Source organism: Chiloscyllium plagiosum, unplaced genomic scaffold (assembly GCF_037043375.1).
Source record: "Chiloscyllium plagiosum isolate Xiang-an unplaced genomic scaffold, Cpla_swu_hap1 HiC_scaffold_8, whole genome shotgun sequence".
In the NCBI taxonomy this organism is placed as follows: Eukaryota; Metazoa; Chordata; class Chondrichthyes; order Orectolobiformes; family Hemiscylliidae; genus Chiloscyllium; species Chiloscyllium plagiosum.
Window position 1 is genome coordinate 51,325,080 of NW_028270146.1, and position 25,048 is coordinate 51,350,127.

The following is a 25,048-nucleotide window of genomic DNA, read 5'->3' on the forward strand; positions in this document are numbered from 1 at the left end:
TTAATCCTATATTCAGCATTCAAGTTCGACCTTCCAAAATGCATCACTTCGCATTTATCCAGGTTGAAATCCATCTGCCATTTCTCAGCTCTGCATTCTTTCTTTGTTGCACTGCAGCCTGCAGTAGCCCTCTATACTATCGACGACACATCCAACCCTCATGTCATCTGCAAATTTACTAACCCACCCCACAACCTCCTCATCCAAGTCATTTATAAAAACTACAAAGAGCAGAGGCCCAAGAACAGAGCCCTGCGGGACCCTACTCAACACTGACCTCCACGCAGAATACTTCCCATCTACAACCATTCTCTGCCTTTTGTCAGCCAGCCAGTTCTGAATCCAGATAGTCAAATCTCCCTGTATCCCATACTTCCTGACTTTATGAATGTGCCTACCATGGGGAACCCTATCAAATGCCTTGCTGAAATCCATATACACCACATCCACTGCTCGACTGTCGTCGACCTGTCTTGACACCTCCTCAAAGAACTCAATAATATTTGTGAGGCATGATCTGCCCCTCACAAAGCCCTGCTGACTGCCGTTAATCATACTATACTTTGCTAAATAGTCATAAATCCCAGCCCTCAGAATTCTTTCCAAATCTCTGCTGACCACAGACATAAGACTGACTGGTCTGTAATTGCCAGGGATTTAGGAGGTAAAAACAATGACTGCAGATGCTGGAAACCAGATTCTGGATCAGTGGTGCTGGAAGAGCACAGCAATTCAGGCAGCATCCGAGGACAGGCAAAATCGACGTTTCGGGCAAAAGTCCTTCATCAGGAATAAAGGCAGAGAACCTGAAGCGTGGAGAGATAAGCTAGAAGAGGGTGGGGGTGGGGATAGAGTAGCATAGAATACAATAGGTGAGTGGGGAAGGAGATGAAGGTGATAGGTCAGGGAGGAGAGGGTGGAGTGGATAGGTGGAAAAGGAGCTGGGCAGGTCGGACAAGTCCGGACAAGTCAGGGGACCGTGTTGCTGGAGGTTAGAAACTAGGATGAGGTGGGGGAAGGGGAAATGAGGAAGCTGTTGAAGTCCACATTGATGCCCTGGGGTTGAAGTGTTCCGAGGCGGAAGATGAGGCGTTCTTCCTCCATGCGTCTGGTGGTGAGGGAGCAGCGGTGGAGGAGGCCCAGCACCTCCATATCCTCGGCAGAGTGGGAGGGGGAGTTGAAATGTTGAGCCACGGAGCAATTTGGTTGATTGGTGCGGGTGTCTCGGAGATGTTCCCTAAAGCGCTCTGCTAGGAGGCGCCCAGTCTCCCCAAAGTAGAGGAGACCGCATCGGGAGCAACGGATACAATAAATGATATTAGTGGATGTGCAGGTAAAACTTTGATGGATGTGGAAGGCTCCTTTAGGGCCTTGGATGGAGGTGAGGGAGGAGGTGTGGACACAGGTTTTACAGTTCCTGCGGTGGCAGGGGAAAGTGCCAGGATGGGAGGGTGGGTCGTAGGGGGGCGTGGACCTGACCAGGTAGTCACGGAGGGAACGGTCTTTGCGGAAGGCGGAGAGGGGTGGGGAGGGAAATATATCCCTGGTGGTGGGGTCTGTTTGGAGGTGGCGGAAATGTCGGTGGATGATTTGGTTTATGCGAAGGTTGGTAGGGTGGAAGGTGAGCACCAGGGGCGTTCTGTCCTTGTTGCGGTTGGAGGGGTTGGGTCTGAGGGCGGAGGTGCTGGATGTGGACGAGATGCGTTGGAGGGCATCTTTAACTACGTGGGAAGGGAAATTGCGGTCTCTAAAGAAGGAGGCCATCTGGTGTGTTCTATGGTGGAACTGCTCCTCCTGGGAGCAGATACGGCGGAGGCGGAGGAATTGGGAATATGGGATGGCATTTTTGCAAGAGGTAGGGTGGGAAGAGGTGTAATCCAGGTAGCTGTGGGAGTCGGTGGGTTTGTAGAAAATGTCAGTGTCAAGTCGGTCGTCACTGATGGAGATGGAGAGGTCCAGGAAGGGGAGGGAGGTGTCAGAGATGGTCCAGGTAAATTTAAGGTCAGGGTGGAATTTGTTGGTGAAGTTGATGAATTGCTCAACCTCCTCGCGGGAGCACGAGGTGGCGCCAATGCAGTCATCAATGTAGCGGAGGAAGAGGTGGGGAGTGGTGCCGGTGTAATTACGGAAGATCAACTGCTCTACGTAGCCAACAAAGAGACAGGCATAGCTGGGGCCCATACGTGTGCCCATGGCTACCCCTTTGGTCTGGAGGAAGTGGGAGGATTCAAAGGAGAAATTGTTAAGGGTGAGGACCAGTTCGGCCAAACGAATGAGAGTGTCGGTGGAGGGGTACTGTTGGGAACGTCTGGAGAGGAAAAAAACGGAGGGCTTGGAGGCCCTGGTCATGGCGGATGGAGGTGTAGAGGGATTGGATATCCATGGTGAAGATGAGGCGTTGGGGGCCGGGGAAACGGAAGTCTTGGAGGAGGTGGAGGGCGAGTGTGGTGTCTCGAACGTATGTGGGGAGTTCCTAGACTAGGGGGGGATAGGACAGTGTCGAGGTAGGTAGAGATGAGTTCAGTGGGGCAGGAGCATGCTGAGACAATGGGTCGGCCAGGGTGGTCAGGCTTGTGGATCTTGGGAAGGAGATAGAACCGGGCAGTGCGGGGTTCCCGGACTATGAGGTTGGAAGCTGTGGGTGGGAGATCTCCTGAGGTGATGAGGTTCTGTATGGTCTGGGAGATGATGGTTTGGTGATGGGGGGTGGGGTCATGGTCAAGGGGGCGGTAGGAAGAGGTGTCCTCGAGTTGGCGTTTGGCTTCAGCGATGTAGAGGTCAGTGCGCCAGACTACCACTGCACCTCCTTTGTCCGCTGGCTTGATGGTGAGGTCAGGATTGGAGCAGAGGGATTGGAGGGCTGCGCATTGTGAGGGTGAGAGGTTGGAGTGGGGGAGGGGGGTCGACAGGTTGAGGCGGTTAATGTCCCGGCGGCAGTTGGAAATGAAGAGGTCGAGGGCAGGTAATAGGCCAGCGCGGGGTGTCCAGGTGGATGCAGTGTGTTGGAGGTGGGCGGGGGTCCTGATTGTGAAAGTAAGCTCGGAGCCGGAGGCGACGGAAGAATTGTTCGATGTCACGGTGTGTATTAAATTCATTGATGCGTGGACGGAGGGGGACAAAGGTGAGTCCTTTGCTGAGGACTGATCGTTCGTCCTCAGTGAGGGGGAGGTCTGGGGGGATGGTGAAAACTCGGCAGGGCTGGGAGCTGGGAGCTGGTTGGGTGGGATTTCCCTATTACCCTTCTTGAAAAGTGGAACAACATTCGCCTCCTTCCAATCCTCCGGTTCGACTCCCGTGGAGAGTGAGGAGGCAAATATTCTCACCAACAGTTTAGCAACCTCCTTTCTCACTTCCCGGAGCTGCCTAGGATAAATCTGGTCTGGTTGTGGAGACTTATTGATCTTAATGTTTTCCAAAATTTCTAGCACATCAACTTCAACAATCTTGATCTAGTCAAGACTGTATCCCAGCTCCTCTAAGTTTTAATTTACAACAAGTTCGCTTTCCTTGGTGAAAACTGAATCAAAAAACTCATTTAGGGCTTCCCCTAACTGCTCAATCTCCACGCACAAGTTCCCGCCACGATCCCTGATCGGCCCTACCTTCTCCCTGATCATTCTCTTATTCCTCACGTATGAGTAAAACGCCTTTGGGTTCTCCCTAATCCTTCTTGCCCAGCCTTTTTCATGCCCCCTCCTGGCTCTCCTCAGTCCATTTCTGAGCTCCTTTCTAGCAAGCCTGTAATCCTCTCAAGCTGTGCTAGATCCTTGCTTCCTCCACCTTATGCAAGCTGCCGCCTTCCTTTTGACGAGAAGCTCCTCTGTTCTCGTCATCCAAGGTTCCTTAATCTTACCCCTTCTTACCTGTCTCAGAGGAACGAATTTGTGCATCACTCGCAACAACAGCTCCTTAAATAGTCTCCACATGTCTGCTGTGCCCTTTCTGTGGAACAATTTCTCCCAGTCTGTACTTCCCAACTCCTGTCTGATAGCGTCATAATTTCCTTTTCCCCAATTAAATATCTTCCCTCAGTAACTGCTCCTTTCACTCTCCAAGGCTATGCTAAATGTGAGGCAGTTCTGATCACTTTCACCAAAGTTCTCCCACGTGAGATCTGACAACTGTCCTGGCTCGTTGCAAAGCACCAAATCCAAAATGGCCTCTCCCCTCGTCAGTCTGTCTACATACTGAGTAAGGAAACCCTCCTGAACACACCTGACAAAAACAGCTCCATCCAAACCATCTGCACTGAGGAGGCTCCAGTCGATATTGGGAAAGTTGAAATCACCCATAACAACCACTCTGCTACTTTTACATTTTTCCAGAATCTGCCCACCTATGAGATCTTCAATCTCTCTACTGCTGTTAGGTGGTCTGTAGAAAACCCCCAATGCGGTGGCTGTTCCCTTGGTGTTCTTAACTTCCACCCATACTGACTCAGTAGGCAAACCTACCTCAACAACCTTTGTTTCTGTAGCTGTGATGCACGCTCTGATTAGCAATGCTACACCCCCTCTTCTTTTTCCACCCTCCCTGTTCTTTTTAAACGTTCTAAACCCTGGAACATCAAGCAACCATTCCTGCCCCTGTGAAACCCAAGTCTTTGTTATGGCCACAACATCGTAGCCCCAAGTACTGATCCATGCTCTAAGTTTGTCACTCTTATTTCGGACACTCCAGTATGACATCTGCAGTATGAGACATATGTCTTACATTTTATTTCTGAATGATTTCAAGTCTGTCTAGTCACTTTTTGCTTAATAAGTGTCATGTTCTTTCAGTTCAATCAATACATTTCTAATCAAACAGTAAATACATTTAAAACCTCAATTCTATTATAAGCACTTTGAAAATCAGATATGAATGTTAACTGAACAGAGACGTGTTTATAGTGGTCAGTCAGTGTTAATACTTGTTTTGTAACTGTATTTATATAATGCCCTGTTACATAACAAAGTAAAGAATCATAAGGTACTGTAGGATGATGTACCAAACAGGTTGGCATCACACTACGAGATAATAAGAGAGGTCATTAAAGTCATCTTCAAAGCATGAGTCTTGGTGAGCATCTTAAAGCAGGTGAGAGAGCTAGAGCAACAGAGGTTTATGAAGGAAATTTCAGATCTTTAATGGGCAGTTGGAAGTTGACATGCCTAGTGAAAGTCTATCTGCGGTGGGCTATGTTGTCTCATTGTGGAATTTCTGTCCTTCAATAAGAGGAAAGTCACACTCTCAGGAGGTGTTTCCAGGTGGTGTTCTCCTATTGGCTGGCAAAACCAGTAATAAGATTAGCGCCACAGCTAAATAGTGGACACTGCCAGTACTGCAAGCAGACCCACAAATGGACCCATTGGAATGTGGACGTAAATCTGATAGTATCTGGGAGGGTCAGTGATAGTGGTTGGTTTTGCGATGCAGGTGGCTGAGTAAGAAGCTGGGTACTAACTTCAAGAGGTGCCCCATTGCACATCGGCATCTCCTGAAGACAATATTGTTCTGAGTTTCTGCCATTTTATAAACTTATTTTAAAAATTGGAATCTCAGCTTCGCTCCCTGGCTACACTAACAGTATTTTGACATGGACTACTTAATTGGCCCCCAGGGTGCCAATTTTGCCGCCTCTGAGGTGGATAGATGTCAAACTGGGCACACTCGCCAAAAAAACAATATCTAGCCCTAAGATATCTTTAGACTAGACGAAATGACGAAGATGAGGAACATGGAGCAATCTGAAAGCAAGGAAGCAAATTTTATAATCTAGATGTTTTCTAACCGAGTGCCTACAAGCATTTGTGAGCATGGTTTTTTTAAAAAAGATAACATCCAGAAGAAAGCAATATTTGTTCACTCTTTTAAATTTCTAGAATAGCTTTGCTTGATACATCATTTTCATGTGACTTTAAAGATACCCAGTCAAATGCAATCATCAAATTTATGTTAGCAGGCTGAAATATTTATACCATAATCATTCTCTGCTTTTGACCAGATCTTCGTTCTGCTAGAAGACTACCCATCTTCTGTGACCTGATTCTTCGAATTGGAAACTTCCTTAACTATGTACGTATTTTGTGAAAGGTTTAACCAGTGTCTTCTAGGAAGTTAGAACAGATTAAACAATTTTTTTGAAAAAATATTGAAGACATTATTATGTTATACTGCTAGAGATTGATTTCTTTTTCAAAGTAAATTTTTGCAAATTTTAGTTGTTTTTCCTTGTATACTATTTCCAGTAAACAATAATGTCGCCCATTCTTGTTGCAGATGTACAAAATTAGAGACTCTCCCTACTCAAAATCTGTGACAGTTGTTTTCACAAAATGTTTGTTGCATTTGTGTAAATATTTAAATACGTAGTTTGACTTGGTTTTGCTTTGTCTTTCATCAGGGCAGTCACACAGGAAATGCAGATGGATTTAAAATCAACACTCTACTAAAACTAACTGAAACGAAAGCAAACCGATCCCGAATTACATTGCTCCATCATACAATAGAGGTGATATCTTTTACAATTTCTCCATCTATATTTTTTATGTTGGTTAGTATCTAAATGATTTTTGATTTTTCACATATTATAGGAGATTGAAAAGTCCCATCCAGATCTACTGAATCTTCCTGAAGACTTAAAAAATATTTCAAAAGCAGGAGGGTGAGAAGACCATTTGTAATTTTTTTGCTAGTTGTCCAACTTTGAGTGGAGTTTCCTTAAATAGTGACTGGAATGACATTTATTTACTAAATAAAGTAGACTCTTTCAACAGCATGAGAAAATTAAGGCACATCAACAGAACTGAACAGAGGTTGTTATATTCTGTTGTTAAGGCAAATTGACTTTTGACACCTACTAATTTCTGTTTGATTTTATACTAATTTAAAAAAATCTTGGAGCTACAGTGTTTGAGGATAATTATCATAACTTAATCTAAAATCTTGTCAAAAAGTGCAAGCTTTGAGGTCCGGTAAGAAGATCAGAGTTCAAATCCCAATCTCAGCTAGCCTATACGTAAAATGAGGTTTGCGAAGATCTTCCAGCTGACTAAGGGAAAATTTACTTCTACAGTTAACATTTCTTATAGCATGTATTTTGAAAGGGTAGAATCTAGACTGTCTCCTAGAAACACGGTGTGGGATAAGTACCAGAAAAGGAAATCAGCTGAGATAAAACAATAGCCAAGATTACTGTGTTGGTGAAATATATGCTATTGTTTCTTTTCCCTTTCTCACTTACCCCATCCATCAACATTGCACTGTTAATTGTTGTCCAATCCACCATTTTTATAACTTGGAGACTATATTTACTGGCAGCTTGAGTGTGGACTCACTTCAGTCGGATACAGTCAACCTCTTGGAGCGCCTCAAGATGATTGGTGGTAAAGTCAAGTCATCAGCAGATGATATAAAATTACTGTTCGACAAACCTATCCAGGCAAGTAGAACTGCAACTTCAAATAATTGAGTGTTTTAGTTGCCTAGTGTGAAACTTTTTATTTTCTTTTTAAAACTATGATTTCAGGAAAGTTTGTCTGAAGCAATTAAGCTGAAGGAACTCGTGGAAGATATTGAGTCAGAGAGGAAGAAACTGGCTGAGTACTTCTGTGATGATGTTAGTAAATTATCACTAGAGGAACTATTTCTAACTATCAGAACCTTCAGAGATTGTTTCCTCAAAGCCATAAAGGTAATTCTTCATAACTTCAATATACAGCTGTTATAATTCCAGCTGATGATAATATTGGTTATGTCAGATCCTGGAACGAAACCTGACTTGGTATATTTAGTTTCTGCAGTTGGTTTGTCACTGAAACATGTTCACACAAAGCTGCAGCTGTTCCTTTAATACACAACACCTTTTATAATGAAAATAGAGAGAGAGAAAAGCCAATATAGCTACATTTATATTCCACTGATCTTAACACAAACGGCAAAATCAAGTTTCGATCGATTTTGCAATTATGTCCTCTTCACAATTCACAGAAACTTCACTCCTGTCTCTTCTATTTAAGTTTTTACTTAACCCCTTCCTGTGTTTCTCCTCTTTGGATTGTGGAAACAATATTGATACACTTTCACAATTTTGCTGACTTTACATTTTCACAATTTTAATGACTTGGGCTTCACCTGTTCTAAACACTTGAAGATTTCTATCCAGTGTCCTCTGGCCTATAAGCTTCATAAAGCAAAAGTACTACATCTATGAAGACTAGTTCCCCTGCCCTAAAAGAAATTAAATCTATTGGTTTTCTGGCCTGTTGTAAGCTAAGTAAGAGGAACATTCTGTCCATTAAATTGTCGGGGTTCTCCCAGGCTCTTCATTGCATTTGCATGTTTGCTTGGAAATTATGCACTGTTCCAAATGAATTCCTGACCTGTTTTTCAAAGAAAATACCATCACATCAATCTACTTCTATTTTAAAATCCAAGCCCCAAAATATGGTTCACTGTTCAACATGCAACATAAGTCTGTTGCATGTTTTGTGATGAAGACCTTAATTTAAAGCATTGTAAATTGACATCTCACAATAAACCTTAAAGTTATTAAAATGGATACTAATTAAACTTTTTGCAACGGGAGTATTTCCTTTTCTTAGTATTTTATGACATTAGCCTCACACGAGCATTATATTACCAAACCTGTGGGCATGAAATGCCCATGTAAGGGCCTAAATCTGGCTGTCCAAACACCTGCCAAGCCATATACACCACCCCCCCACCCGCCCTTCCCAAATTCACCTTCTAAACCAGGACCGGTACCATCCAAAAGGACAAAGGCAGCATGTACATGGGAATACATACCACCTGCAAGTTCCCCTCCATGTCACACATCATCCAGAGTTCAAAATATTTCCCTGTTCCTTTGCCTGGTCAAAACTCTGGAACTCCCTTCATAACAGCATTGATGGTGTCCCTACATCAAATGGAATGCAGCAGTTCAAGAGGGTAGTCCGCCACCACTTCGAGAGCAACCAGAGATGGGCAATAAACGCTGGCCTAGCCAGTGACATCCCATAAATAAATGAAAAAAAAGGCCATCATTGCCACCAAAGTTTACTCGTTTGATGACTGTCAGTTGAAAAGGGCTTTGAATGTACTAGCAGACATTACACAATTGTTGTACAAGGCTGTCTGTTTACATTGAATGAAAGAGTGACACGCATTCAGAGTGATCCCTCCTCTTATAATAAACTCTCTCATTCTGGGTCTGTGAGTAATTGTTTTAGCCTAGCCTCATCATTGCTATGTTGGTGTTGGAAAATGAGTAGCATTTTTTTTGTGCTTAAAGGAAAATAAGCTCAGAAAGGAGCAGATTGCAAAAGCAGAGAAGAGGAAACAAAAACTTCAGGAAGAAGAAGAAGCAAAAAGACAAAAAGGAGAGAATGGACAAGTTAGTAAGTGTGAATCATAGAAAGGAGTTCTGTCTTGATTTAAAGAAAAACTTAAATGAATTTACTATTGTTTTAATAAATAAACGTAATACATTTAAGAAACTTTTGGTTAAGAGCAAATGCAGTGTGGAATTGTTCTTCAAACTCTATATTAATATAAAAGCAATCAATATGAGATGGGGATCCAGTTTGCATCTGATGAATTGTTGATCTAAACTTGACAATATGTCAAGTTCCTCCATTTATTACTAGTTTTCGTTTGACTTGAAGATGTTTACGTTTGATCTAAATTTGTGAAATAATTTTTTAATATTGAAGAAGCTCTAGTAAATTGTGACCACCTTTGTTTTATAGTTCATAAATCATCAATAAAACAAGAGGAGGGATGTATTATTGATGCTCTTCTGTCAGACATAAGGAAGGGTTTTCAATTGAAGAAGACTGCCAGGAGCAGGTGCGAATCTCTGTCTGCTCCTAAAAGTTCAGTTACTGAGAAACCTACGCTGAAAATACCACTGGGTAAGAGCACATGCCTGCATGCATTTAGCTTCAAACTGTAAGCTTAGCTAGCTTTTCGCTAAAATAGCAGCATTTCCAAATTGACCTAATTGTCACCTCAATTTTTTTTAATGGGGTATCTGCAAGTCCTGGTTTCCTAATTTAATTTTCCCTATCCCTGTTATTTTCAATTCTTTTAAAGGCAAATAAATAATGGCCTTGTATTATCTGAAAGGTTTTACTTCCATATTACTTGATGCTTAATATGCTGCAGGGCACGTGCTTTGAAGTCACTTACTGGAATGCATTGGAGTGTGCGTATCTAATTAAAAACGAATACAAAGCTTAATTTGTACCTTGAATTTGTATACCTTTACAAATCTGTCAAATAATTTTTAACCAGTACAGAATTGCATGATAACCTGAAGTCTTTTGAAACTTGTTCAGGGATCTTCTGTTTTGAATTTTGTCTTTTTATTTAGTTAAAAGCAGTGCTCAATGGGAATTGACTTTTTTTCCCAAAACCATCCATGACTGGGGATTTTCTCCATTCTTGAAATACAGAATGAAAATGAGAGATTTTGTTTTGACTTATTGGTCTGGGTGCTTGTTTATTCCATTATTGAAAACTGAAGTCGCTTGCTATAATGGCAAATTTACTTTTTGTGAGATTGTTTACATTGTTTGCAATGGAATTGCTATTTTCTATCTTTTTGTCTGACTAATGAGTACAAGGTAGAATGTACCATGCAATATCTAAATAGTGCTTTCGGCAAAAGCATTAAATCAGGTGCAAAAACTTGGATCTAACCCAGTGTAAGACTATAAAGGATACATCTAACACTTATGTATGTCATTATCAGTTTCTTGTGTGAAATGTATGCCCCAGAGATTTCTGTGATGAGTTTACACTAATCCAGTTGAATTCAACTTGATTTTCCTGTATGACAACCCAGTATATGCCTTTAATTATCAGTTTTATCAAAGCAGTTTATTCATCCATCCATTTGTGTCATCCAATCTAATTTCCCAAGCATGATATTTCACTCTTGTATTAGTTAAACTTCAGTTGCTTTTTTTTTGCTGGTTCAAAAAAAATCTAAGTTTTTGCTTAACTTTTCTCTCCTCTTGATTTGTTTTATTTTGATACATGTGTGCTACCTACATGTTTGGCTGAAATTGCCCACATGAGTAGTTGCACAAATTTTGAATTGCCAGTATCCTGCTAAATATACGTAATATATGTATTATATCCTGTTTCAATAATTCTGATATAAATTTGTGCTCTATTACGTGTTGATTATGCCTTTCTTTCTAATTAAAGAAACATTTGAAATGCTTTATAGCTGATCAAGGGCCATCATTTCAAGCAGTTTAAGTAAAATTAAATATATTTTCAAGTATTTGTTTTTGTGGTAACTGCTTTACTTTTTTAATTGTGTGGCTTGGAATGGGCATATCAGGTATTTTCCAGCATTTGAACTATTTAAAATGCCTCTATAGACAATGGCATAAACTCTCACTTTCATAGCTGTACAACACTTTATTCATCTGTATATATTTACAGAACAAAGTGCCCCTTCTGCAGAAGACAAAGGAAAAGTATTGGCGCCTCAATGTACAACCATACCTCAAATTTCAGATGCTGTTTCTGATCCCGTAATGGAAGCTGTTACCCAACAACCACACGTTGAAGAGTTGCCTACTCAAAAAGACATGGTGCAAAATAATACACAGCAGCTGTCTGCTGAACAAGTTTCCAACTCTGAAAGAAATAAATCTGAAACTGTATTAGGACAAGAAGCTGTGACTGATAAAAATACAAATGAAGTAAATAAAGAAAATATTTGCAAGGAAAACCCCAGATCTGACTGTGAAAATCTATTTGGAAAAGATCATGAACAGTTGGAACAATGTCGCAGTGAAGATAATGTCAATACAGCAGACAAAAAGGAAAACAATTTCTGCCCTAATGCTACTGTAGATGGGAATCTATCTAAACTTGTTAATGATATAAACTCCCAAAATAAAGTTGTGGTTAAGCATGTTGACCCTACACCTAGTGTGCCTGACTCAATCACGAGCATGGCCACTGCAATAACAGTATCACAAAATGTGGACCAAAGCATACCTGACACAAATATCTCCCATTCAAAATCAAAAGTCCAGCACACTGATCATACTACACCTTCAAAAACTCGTTCTTCTCGATCTGCTTCATGGTCATCTTTACCAAAATCATCTACCAGAAACTCTTTAGATGAGAAAAGCAAAAAACTCAAAGGTAATTTCTTTTCTGTTTACTCCAAACACTCACTCCATCAATACTGTAATCCTGTTACATTTCATACATTTTGAAAATGCATCTTAAATTAAGCTTCAGCTAAAATAGTTCTGGCCTTTCCAGATTTAAGGTGCAGTTTATTTGTGAAATTAACCGTGTGTTGCTGGGGGAAAAAACCAATCGTTGAATATTTTTACCTTTCACTGGTTTTAGGATTGTTAGTCAGCCTTACAGTGTGGTACACTTCCCTGAACTTGAAGCTACATGTATTAATACTCAGGACCATGTTCTTCGTAGACAGAAGGAACACATACACACACTGCACATATTTACAGTTTTGGTCCCCTAAATTAAGGAAAGGTATCATTTCATCAGAAGCAGTTTGGAGAAGGTTCAGTAGGATCTCTAGTATGAGCAATGGCGAAACAGGTTGGGATTCTGCTCACTGGAGTTTAGAAGAATGAGATGTGATCTCATTGAAACATATAAGATTCTTAAGTGACTTGACAAAGTAAATGCTGAGAGGATGTATTCCTCCTTATGGGAGAGTCTAGGACCAGAGGCATGGTCTCAGAATTACGGGGCACCATTTTAAAACTGAGATGAGGAGGAAATTAGTGTCAGCAAGGGCTGTGCGTCTTTGGAAATTCTTACCACAGAGAGCTGTGGGGCAAACTCTTCTAGTATATTTAAGACTGAGATTCGTAATCAGCTGAGAAATCAAGCTTTATGAAGAAAGGGCAGGAAATGTGTGAGGTATGTCAGATCGGTCGTAATCCTATTGAATGGTGGAACAGGCTCAAGACAGCCAATGACCTACTCCTGTGCCTATTCCTTCTGGTCTTGTGTTTCAACTCAATAAAATGGGTGACAACCATTTGATGATTCATTTTCCTGCCTGGTTTAACATTTAAATAAAGCCTGGCAGTTAATTGTCAATCCACATTAAGGGCTGTATTTTCCTTGGCAACATTTTTACCAATCAGAATCTAGTTGCAGGCCAATCCAGACTCCTCTCACAAGCAGGTTTTCCCTCGATGGCATTCTTAAAAATTGTTTTAATGAGGTCAGGATGAAAAAAAATTCCCAAAATGGATCCTTTTTTTCAGCAATATTCAAGTACTGTACAGCCAAATGACTATTCAAATTACCTAGGTTGAACAAACACTGTAAAATAGAGAGTTTGTGGCCAATTATTTACCCAAAGGAGTCTCACTGATGGTTGCATAGATCAAGTATGCAGGTACCTGATCATTTCCAACTCCTTAATAAATAGAAGATTGGAAGGCTGCATACGTAAATTCCATACCATTATTTGATGAAAGATCTCTCTGTAGTCTGCTGCAAAAAATAATCCTTTTTATATTTTTGCTTACTTTACAACTTAATGTCAAACGGCAAGCACTGGCACACTTGAGTGTATAGCGCAGAGGCAATGAATTTTTAATTTAAACTCAAAGCAGTTAGGAAAGCAAACAAGTGGGAGATTAAATATGTATTTGGGTAGAAGAGTAGCATATAAAATCTAGATTTGAGAAATGGGATGCGCTGCATGATTAAATTAAATGTAAAGTAGGTGCAGTACATATTACCACGGAGCTAGAGAAGAATACAACTTATTAGCTCCTCAGGATGTAAGACATTTCCAAGGTCATTTGTTTCTAAATGTAGTTAAGGTTAGTTTATAGGAAAATGCAGCAACTAATTTCCGCAGTGGCACCTCTGAGATAGAAAAGAAGATAACCTAACAGTTAATCTATATTTTTGGTGAGACTGATTGATGAGCCCACTAAAACAATACGACAATTCTGAGTTGCTAACGTTTAATAGTGCCACAGAGTCTCTTAATGTTTCTTTGAATGGGCAACTGAAGGACTTGTTGACATTTATTTTAACAAAAGCAACACTGAAGGTGCTTGAAGCACAGTGGTAGTGTCCTGCCTCTGAGCCAAGAGACCAAGGTTCAAATCCCACATCTCTTGGACGTGTGTCCACATAGGTTGATAAAAATTACTAGAAAGACTGCACCAAGGACATTAGTGGCACTGTGGTCATCTCCCTACCTGTGGCAAGAAGGTCTAGGTTCAAATCCCACTTGCTTCAGGCATGTCTCATAACATATCTGAAAAGACAGAATAAAATATCTAAAAAGGCAGCACCTCTTCATCTTTCCTCAATATGCATTTAAGTGCCAGGCATATTTAGATGCTGAAGCCTTGGAATGGTCCTTAGTTCTCCACTCTGCTCCCTTGTAGACAAGAGTGTTCCCACTGACCAAACTGACATTAAGTGAAATTGAAGGTGAACTTAATTTAGTGGTAACTGTTGGTTTAACATTTCACACAAATATGGACTAACAAATGCCAAAGAGTGAAATGTTGCACTGAATGCTAAATTAATTACATATAAACCAGAGAAAATGGTTTGCAGGAATTGTGGAATTCTCTATGTTCTTTGAATATTGAGTACAGTTTGATTAACTTAGATGTGGGTTGGCAATATGAAGAATCTGAAGGGGTAAATGTCTGACATTTAAGTTTTTAGATGTGAGGAAAATCTGGAGTTGTTCAGCTTTGAAATGAGGTTACTGAGATTGCACCTAATACAGATAAAGTATAGAATACTGTTTCAGGGTAAGCTAAACCAATAGCAGATTGGGCTTTATGCTAAATTGGTGAAATGACAATTTTGGATCATCAGAAATAGCTTTTTTTTAGCAAGAAGTGTTCAATGCACTGGATGTGAAACTCTTTCCAGATCCCCTTAAATACCTGGAATGAGGAATGAACGATAACTTTTGGTTTTCACTCTATGTATTTATTCTGTGATTAAGATGACCTTTTCTAAATTTCATTTGCCTTCTATTATTGGCCTTTCATAAATTACTTATCATAGTATTCAATACACTTTCTTTGTAAAAGAATAACTTGCTTCCTAAAGATCTAAGAGCCATGCAACATGGCATAGCAGCAGCAGTTTAATTGCTTTGCTGAATCTTCAGTTATTTTGCTGTGGACATTTTCTTTCTATTCTCCTGTCCCATCAGCCAGTGGAGCAAGGAGTTAAGCTGTGAATGTTTTCAATTTTGATACATCTCTGTCCCTTCATGTGGGAGATCAGTGACTTGTTTAATCTTTATGGCAACAAACTGGTCTTGTTCAAGCCATTTAATTATCATTATATTTTAGGCTTATATTTTGATACCTTAATTTATATTCTGAACTTTAATTTGTTGCTATTGTTTGATATTTTCATTTCAAAACAGGTGACCATTCCGAAAATAAAAGCAATAAACTAAAAAAAAGCTGTCTATTGCACTAAGGTACGTATGAGCCGGCTGAATATACTTTCTGAGAAAAAAGCTCATATGTTTGATCATTTTCTACTTGGGCACTTCACTGAATGAAAAAAGGCTATTTTGTTATGTGTAAATTGCCTGCTGTCAATGAACACTAATACTCAGCCATTTAATTAATGAGAAAAGATTGACTTTTACAATGACTTCTGTCCTGTTTCTCAAACTATTTGAGTGAAGTTGGAAATGGACAGTGATGTAAAAAGGTGGTATTTATTCAGTGAAATATTTTGCCAATATTCAGTCTAATTGATTCTATTAAAATTGAAGATCAAATGTGTATTTTAATAACTGGTATATTGCATTGACTTCCTTTGTTCACCCTGCCCAAGTCCCATTCCATCACCAAAATCTCTATTGTTTAAAAAACCTTTTAACAACCACATCCCATTTTGAATCTAGTTATTCTGTTGGACTTCAACATGAGGACCACTAGTGAGTGCATTTGTGATGTTGTTACGTTATGAATTTATGCAGTAGCATGCATGATTAAAGACCTAAAAGGGGATTTACACATAGAGGCAGAGAGTAGAAGTGAAGTGGTAAATAAGTACTTTACACCTGTCTTTACCAAGGAAGACGTCCGTGTGCATTTTTTTAGTGATAGCAAAAGTAGTTTAATTAGAGGGTTCAAAGGACTACCTAGACACAAACCATTATCTCAAATGGAAGGTAAGTTTTTAAAATGATTATGTTTGATCAATCACTTAATCAGAAACTGGTAGATTACATTGTAATTTACTATTATTAATTATAACCAAAGGTCAACATAAACATTATATATTACATTTCAGATGTTTTTATCCTTTATAAATTTGTACTTTAAACCTTTTTTTAAATTAATCTTACGTTATATACATCTGAAAAACCAACACAACAACATTTAACATGATTTGCTTTTTCTTACACACTAAAGTATTCACTTGGATTGTCCAATGTGTCAGTTGTTCTTTCTTTTATAAGGTAAGGTATTAGATAGGCTGACTGAACATCAGGTTAATCAGGCACCAACAACAGAAGGGCCACGGGGAGATGTGTAGAGGACACTCAGTGGTATAGATTGGCATTGATTGAGTACAGGGAATGTTTCAATGATGGATAGAGGAATATTTTATGTTTTATTTATTTTAATGTTTGGCCACAGTGCTGGACTCTCTTTCTACCCAGCATCCCTCAAGAATTGACAGCCTCTACAGTTTTTTGTGACCCTCTCTGACTCCCAATTCAACTTTCACCATAAATGTACCTCTTCTTCTCTCAAATCAAAAAAACAGAAGTGCAAGTGGAAAACAGGATTCGAGCAGTGGCCAACGTATTTATCATGGATCCTGAAAGACCAGCATCTGAAACTAGTCCCTGCTGAATTAGCTAATATCATTTGAAGCAATATTGGGCTGTAGCTTTTTTTTAAAATATCTACCTGTTCCAACATATTATGACACACTCTAGAGTAGGTGGGTTTTCTGGCTGAGAGGCAGGGACACTATGACTTTGCCACAAGAGCCCTATATTTGACTTCACTCCCTGCTAGAGTGCAGTCAAATTAAGCTAGCTTCCCTCTTTTAACAAGAGCTCTTGCTAGGAAATGCTTCTGTGTGGACATTGGGCTGGCTTGCTTATACTTGAGAAATGGCTACCATAGCAAAGGACTACCTAGACACAAACCATTATCTCAAATGGAAGGTAAGTTTTTAAAATGATTATGTTTGATCAATCACTTAATCAGAAACTGGTAGATTACATTGTAATTTACTATTATTGATTATAACCAAAGGTCAACATAAACATTATATATTACATTTCAGATGTTTTTATCCTTTAGAAATTTCTACTGTAAACCTTTTTTTTAAATTACTTTATATACATCTGAAAAACCAACACAACAACATTTAACATGATTCACTTTTTCTTACACACTAAATTATTCACTTGGATTGTCCAATGTGTCAGTTGTTCTTTCTTTTTAAGGAGACCACATTTTTAACTTATTTCCATTATCATATTCATTTCATCAAATAGGAAATTGATCTGTAGTATAGTTTACTATCTTAACAGTAATTGTACTTGTGACCATGAAGCTTAATTATCGTGCTAGTTATATTCATGTGCTTTCCTAAATGCACTTTTATCTTCATTTACATTCTCCTGATGTCTGTAGATTCGCATCAAGTGATGGTTTTAGTTTGTACTCTCAATGGGAAGCCTTCACTTGGCAGCTTTTAAGCACATACTGGAAATTTACATGAGTGTTGCCTTGAATTTCCAACATGTCACTCACAGCATGAGAAACTCCTTCTCGGAAATTCTTGGAAAATTGCCTTAAAGGGCGGCGCTAAGTCTGAGGCATACAGATCCGAAAAGTTTATTTTCAGTCTCTGCCTATGCTGCACTGGGAGAAAGTAATGAAAATTAGTTGTACTTCAGTTAATTCTGCAGCAAATTCTACCATGGGTATACACAGATGGAAAGCCAAAGGGGCTTAGTAAAAATGTCCTTTGCAGATAAATTCTGTACTGTTACTGTTAAGATTTTTACTTGTATAATGGCCAACTTGGTGAGGTATTGAAGGACAGCTAGACCCAATGAAATCATACCGCAAAGAGGGAATCTGGGGAAATAAATAAAACCTTTAAATTCTAATAAAATAGCCAGAAAATAATTAAGTCACTTGAGTTGTTTCACGTGTCTAAAAAATATAACTTGATTTTGTCTGATCTTTGTTTCAGAAGAACTGAAGAAAATGAAAAATGACATCAAAACTAATTCACAGATGACTCTACTTTAAGACCATGTTCTCGAGAACAAAAACTAATGAATGTGTTTGGATAGACAAATTAGATGATTTAAAAGCATAGTCAAAACTTTCAAGAGAGATTAAGATATGCAATATTATTGAATGTATGTCATTTTTCTCAGAATTTATTTAAATTTGTGGTTAAATTTGCATTATTTTTGTTACATTTTGTTACATTGAATCTCATCTAAAGTAGACAAAAACACTTTTCAGATGTTTCCAAAAGGTCTAAATGGAATATATTTAAGAGAAAAATCTCAACTGAGTTGTGATTACATAGACACTTCAAATTTGATTAGCATTGTGTTATTACCAATGAGTGATACGTTTTCTGTGCAAATTGCCATATTCAGTTATGATACTTGACAAAAGAAATGGCAGAAATTTGACTTACTCCAACATAACACATAAAATAAATGCAGCCTGGATCTATAATCATAGCCCAATACTGGACATGACCGGAGTGAATTTTCCAGGAAGGTAATCTCGTTCACTATCACTTTAGAGTTCGTCCAGACCTTGCTGCATAATTTACAATCCCATAGATATAGAGTTAGCATAAAGCTGCTGCACACTCACATTAGACTTCTAATGTAAATGCATAAAACAGGATGTAAAAGTATTTTTCATTGACTCACTGCAAACTGGAACATAAAATATGACAGTAATCTCTGGCTGAAAGCATAAGTCACATTGCCAACTGTATTTAATATTCTGCAGTTCTTGCTTCTTTAAAAGACAGTCAAGTGTTCAGTTATATGTGGACAAATGTGCTACAAATGCTAATAATTTGTGAATGTTTTGAAAACAAAAATAAGTGTACAATCTTTATTTAGTTACTGTTTATTCTAAATCTTATTTTTAACTTTCAAATAATCAACATAAAAGATTTTTGTTTATTTTTAAACAATTGTCTTTGTTATTCTCTAAGCATAACATTTGTCTATTATTTTAGGAGTGCATTTTTGCTTGGGGTTCTCCTTCAACTTCATATCGCTGTTCATGCTCTTTTCCGATCAATAAAAAGCTAGACATTTGACAGACATATGACTATGATTTTGTAAAAGAAGCTTTTAAAATGGTAACTGGTTGAAGATTAGAATATTTATATTCAATGGGCACAAGATAAAATATAACAAAAATAAGGTCATATTGTACCAACAAATAAATATTTTGTTAAATATTTATGTAACTCTTTACTCTTGTACCATGTTTTTATATTGTATTTCAAAGACAAAATAGCTTTCCTATAAGAAAAAAGAACAAACCTTCATAACAAATAAACTGTAATAAAAATATTAACAAATGCAAATATAATTTCTAATAAAGTAAGTATTAAAACACTTGAACTGGCATTCACACTCAAATTCTGGATGTTTATTTCCATTACAAAGTGAGCTCTGCTGAGAGCATTAAATCATGAAGTAGAGCAGTCATGAGGATGAGGATGGGTGGAAAGTAATTTTGATTATACAATGGCTAAAATCTTCCTGAACCATAGAGGCCAGATAGATGATGGCTGATGCATATTAGGATCCTTTAGATGTTCTGATATATAGACCCCTATGGAAATTGCTGTGAAACTTTAAATATCCAATGAAGCATTCCTCTGCTTCCAGAAACTTTAAGCAAATGTCTCTGACGCTGAGGTACTTTGCTGGATTGTTAATCACATCCCCTTCCATTCCTTCACACATTCATCCAACAGGACTTGACTATGCCCCCATCAGACCCAACTATCCTGACATGATTAGTCACCAGCTTAACTACTCAACTATTCATCTCATCCATCAACTTGTCTCAGCCGTTCACCAACTTCTCCTCACTTTTCACACATCCGTTCACTAACACTCATTAAGAGACCAAACCTTAAACGTTTAGTAGAATATCGCAGTTAATGCTTGAAAAAAAGGGTAAGTGTGGTGGCTTGTCCAAAATCCGCTCTGAACAGGTTCCCCACACAATACTGCATTATGCATTTCTTTGATGGTTGGAATAGGGAGATTCCAGGAGAAATTCACCACGGCTTGTGTCAGTATAATTATTGCACGCAGCTGCATTAGTGCTGTTCAGAAGTTTGAGGTCATGAGCTTGGATTTTGTGGTCAGTTACAAAGAAACTTCATTTATCATTCATCACATTGTTAGCAAACAGAAGACATTTTGTGAACTTTGTTCACAACTTTTTCTGACATGTTTAGTGGGTAATCATATTACAACCATCAAGAATCTGAGAACACCAGGACAAATGGCCTGAGATAAATGCCATCTTGGCATTTAAAAGAAGCTGTCTACTATATGCAGTAAATGAACTAATACGAGAAATCATAGTTGAAAGCTTTATTACTGCACTAATATCATCTGACCCTGAGATCAGTTATCATTCTGAATTATAGGATAGCTTGAATTGGATATTTTCTCCCTAGAACTGCGTTAGCAACCATAACTCCACACTCTGTATACATTTAGGTTGAAGAATTTCACAACTTACTTCAGTTGGGGCCTTCTTGGATTTAAACTCATAACAAAAGCTGATGCAGTTTTAGCAGACTGCTGAATCTTTCCTTGTTGCTATCTCCCAGTTCTTAAATCACTGCTGTTGCATCCTGGAATGTTAAACCAACACACCCCTGGATTTAGTTATTCAGTTCTCCAGTGACCCTGGACTGCATTACACCTGACAGTGAGCCAGACTTGCAAAATGTAAAATAACCGTAGGTAATTCTCATCAGAACATTGATTTACAGTAATCAAATTGGTTAATTCTTCTTAAAACATTCTCTAGGATTTTTACTGTTCTGCTGTGAATTTCCTGTCAATATTCTAATGTTTAAAATTGGAAAAAAAAATTTTTTTTTCATTTTATATATAATAGCTATGCATATTCCATTGCCACAATATTTAGTTTTCATCCCCAATCATACATTATGCAAGGTTATCTGATTGGATGTAAATGCTTGACTGGGCAAAATGAAGAAACATATACAGGTATACCCCACTTTTCGAATGTTCTCTGTATGCAATTTAGCTTTTATGAAAGACCTATATTTGTACCTGTTTTTGTGATTCCAAAGAGGATTTTCACTTTTACGAAGAACAGCCATACTTTATCCCATATAAACCACGCACCTGCGCATTACACCATGTTCGGCTTACAAAATGTTTCTTGGGAACACTCTACTTTTGGATAGCAGGGGCTATCTGTAGTGGTAAGGAGAGAGGTCTTCGGTTTGATTGTGTCAGGGATTGATCCAGAGGATGGTAACATAAGGTAAGGTTTCTGGAGATTAGCAGAGCTACAGTGGAGTTGCTGAAGTACACTACTGTCACTGATGCAGAAACATGCTTTGATAGATAGTAACTAATAAATAGGGAAGGAGTTGGCTGGATAACTGGTTTGTGATGCAGAGTGACACCAACAACATGGGTTTAATTCCTGCACTAGCTGAGGTTACCATAAAAGACTCTGTTTCTCAGACTTTCCCCTCACCCGAGGCATGGTGACCCTCAGGTTAAACCACCACTACCCATACATGAGAGGATATTACAAAGTCTCATAAATGCTTAAAGGTTAGGGGGTAGTGGATGGAATGGGAGCAGTGGAGACTAGTTGGGAAAAATATGGTTTTCAGATTACGTGCCTCACTGTTGTCTGTCAACACCAGGGACAATGCCTGAACCTTGCAGCATTGATTGAAAGGTCACAAAGGGGGTTATTCGGATCCTGGCTTTCACACACGTTTATTATTTTCCAAGGGATCTCGACAAAGGTTCAATTTGGTGTGTCGTGATTGGTTCCTGGATTTGTGTCTGTGTTTTTTCCATTTCTCTACCTCACAGTTCAAAGGAAATGAATATATTTTAATTATTGTGCAAAAACCTCGTCACAATTGCAGCATTTAAATGTTGGCTTATTTGTTAAATCAGATTAAATAAGGAAATACAACATATGTCTGTGTCTGATTGTTGCTGGTGTTGAAATGGCTATATGCTTTGGACTGTATTAATCAGTGGCAATTAGCTGAGATAATGTGAGGCAATTTAACTTCATTAACAATACTGTAGTTGCATTTCACAACGGGAGTAAACTCTCAGGGGAATGAAATTGGACTTTATCTCATCACTATCTAATGGGAAAATATGTTAGTTTGTGCAGACAGGAACCAGAGTGCAGCTTATCACGAGCCATCTTACAGCACAGAAAGCAGCCATTCGGCCGATCTTGTCCATGTTGACCCAAAGATACCTAGGTTCTCTTCCTAATCCCAGCTTCGGGCTATCAAAATAATAAAAAGTAAAACTAATTGCAAAGTTGAATACCTGAAATAAAAACAGAAATTGCTGCAGATGCTTGATTAAAAGTACAGTAGCACCTCGACTTACGAACTTAATCTATTCTGGGACCCTGTACGCAAACCAAAAAGTTTGCGAACTGAATCAATTTTTCCCATTGTTCGGATAGCGTAAGAATGCTTGGATGTAGCAACGAACGCTGTTCACAGCGCACGCGCCAAAGACGAACTGAATGAGATCACGCGGGGCCTGAGAGCTTTTGCGTTCAACAAGCGCGTAGCAAAGCAGAACAATGAAACCACGTGGTCGCACACAGGCTTTTTGCGTTCGTATCTTCGTTCGTACCTTGAATTTCGTGCGTACGTTGAAGCAAAATTTTATGTACAATCCTGTTCGTAAACCAATTTGTTCATGAACGGGATCGTTCGTATGTCGAGGCGCTATTGTATTCGAAAAGGGAAGAGATCAGTTTAAGTTTCAGGTACAACAGCACGCCTTTTGCTTGTTCCACAGCCCCCTCTGATGGACTAATTGTATATCACTTCAGTTTATATTTTACATAGAATTTGCTGAACATAAACAGGCTATTTGGTCTGTAATAGTTCACATGAACATGTAAAGCAATATTATAACCAGACCAATGGTTTTATGGTGATTAAATATGTCAACATGTCAAAATCTACTGTGATTGGAACCAATGTGTGAATTCCAAATCATTATATTCCATTGGGGGTCAGTTAGTAATAGCTGGGGACAATGGAATGTGAAATCACAGACAAAAACAGATGTTGCTAGAAAAGCACAGCAGGTCTGACAACATCTGTGAGGAGAAATCAGAATTAACTTTTCAGGTCCAGTGACCCTCAGAACTGGGACCTGAAATGTTAACTCTGATTTCTCTTTACAGATGCCGCCAGATTTGCTGAGCTTTTCCAGCAATTTCTGTTTTTGCTTCAGATTTACAGCATCTCTAGTTCTTTCGGGTTTTGTTTAAGGAAATCAGGAATCTGGGTGCCTGTTCTGTAATATCAGTGTGATGCTCTGCTATTAATTCTACATGATTCAAGGGAATGTTTACAAATAATTTAAATCACTTGTGATTTTGCTATTCCATCCACTACTCTGTGAAAGAGACAAACTGTTGCCTTGATAGTGATTATCTGGGAATAATTAGAAAAAGGTGATTTCAATCCTGATACATAAGTCTGCTTCACACAAGCTGACCTGAGGGTTGAAAGCAAAGTCAAAGCAAGACCAATTACTAGCCACTGTCAGAGGCTCAATCAGACTGGTCGCAACCTTCCTATGCTATTGGATCTTGAGCTGTGTTTCCAACTGTACATCCTCTTCAGCATCAAGACCTCCTACTTCTGCCTCCATAACATTGCCCACTTTCACTTCGTCCTCTGTTCAACTTCTGCTGAAATCTTCATCCACATCTTCATTATCGCCGGAATTGACTATTCTAATATTCTTCTGGCAGGCATCTACTTTAACTCCTCCGTAACCCTAAGCTCATACTAGGCTCTGCTATTTTGATCCTAATTTGTGCTGCATTCTAGTCACTCATCACCCTATGCTTGTACAACTATGTCGGTTCATGATATGGCAGTGTCTGAATTTCTAGATTTTCAGCCTTACATTCAAGGATATCCATATCCTTCATCTTTCCCTTATTTTGAAATCTACCTCAGCTGCACAACCATTCAAAATTCTCCAACTCTGGTCATTTCCATGTCACAATTTCCATCCACACATATCAGAAAATAGACCAGGAGAGCAGACTTTCCCCTGGGTCAGCCATGACCAATATCACTCTCAATCTCTGACTTATCACGTTTTGGGTTTGAGTATACCATTCCAAGGCTTGAAATGTAGAAATTAAGGTTAACATCCCATTGTGGGACTGGTAGAGAACTGCATTGTCAGAGCTATCACCATTCAGGTGACGTATTAAATGGACGCCCTAGTTCCCTACTTGAGCAGATGTGACAGATGACATTGCACTACTTTGAAGAAGAATGAGGAGTTAGCAAGGGTGTCCCACCCTATATTTAATTTTCAATCAATTTCTTGGTAATGGATTAAATGATCATTGCCACAAAGCTGTCTTTCAGACTTTGTCGTGTGCAAAATGGCTGTTGGTTTTCCAACACATTGTTTTTATTTGTTTGTGGAGTATTAGCATTACTGATTAGTGCAACAATTATTGCCGTTCCCTAATTGCCTTTGAGAAGTTGGTGGTGAACTGCATTCTTGAACTGCTGCTGTCCTTGAGGTGTAGGTAGACCTATAGTGCTGTTAGGAATGGAGTTCCTGGATTTTGACCCAGTGACAGTGAAAGAATGGCGATGTAGTTCTAAGTCAGAATGGTACGTGACTTTGAGGAGAAATTGCATGTGATGGTGATCCCATGCAACCACCACCCCTGGCCTTCCAGTGATA

The 25,048-nt window shown here is 39.1% G+C and overlaps 1 protein-coding gene across 2 annotated transcripts in view; it reads left to right on the top strand.

Annotated features, from left to right (window-relative positions):
• The window catches only part of LOC122553563 (inverted formin-2-like), a 63,813-nt gene extending 44,147 nt beyond the window's left edge, over positions 1 to 19,666 (top strand). Inside the window, exons 14-23 of one of the 2 annotated variants that reach the window (XM_043697554.2) lie at positions 5,987 to 6,057; positions 6,386 to 6,493; positions 6,576 to 6,646; positions 7,303 to 7,423; positions 7,511 to 7,675; positions 9,278 to 9,383; positions 9,735 to 9,899; positions 11,446 to 12,162; positions 15,428 to 15,484; positions 18,244 to 19,666. In XM_043697554.2, coding sequence (XP_043553489.2) covers positions 5,987 to 6,057; positions 6,386 to 6,493; positions 6,576 to 6,646; positions 7,303 to 7,423; positions 7,511 to 7,675; positions 9,278 to 9,383; positions 9,735 to 9,899; positions 11,446 to 12,162; positions 15,428 to 15,483 — 1,580 coding nt within the window. In that variant the 3' untranslated portion in view covers position 15,484; positions 18,244 to 19,666. The remainder of the gene's footprint in view (positions 1 to 5,986; positions 6,058 to 6,385; positions 6,494 to 6,575; positions 6,647 to 7,302; positions 7,424 to 7,510; positions 7,676 to 9,277; positions 9,384 to 9,734; positions 9,900 to 11,445; positions 12,163 to 15,427; positions 15,485 to 18,243) is intronic. The other variant, XM_087989826.1, reaches the window with a different exon arrangement.
• Positions 19,667 to 25,048: the final 5,382 nt, after the last annotated feature.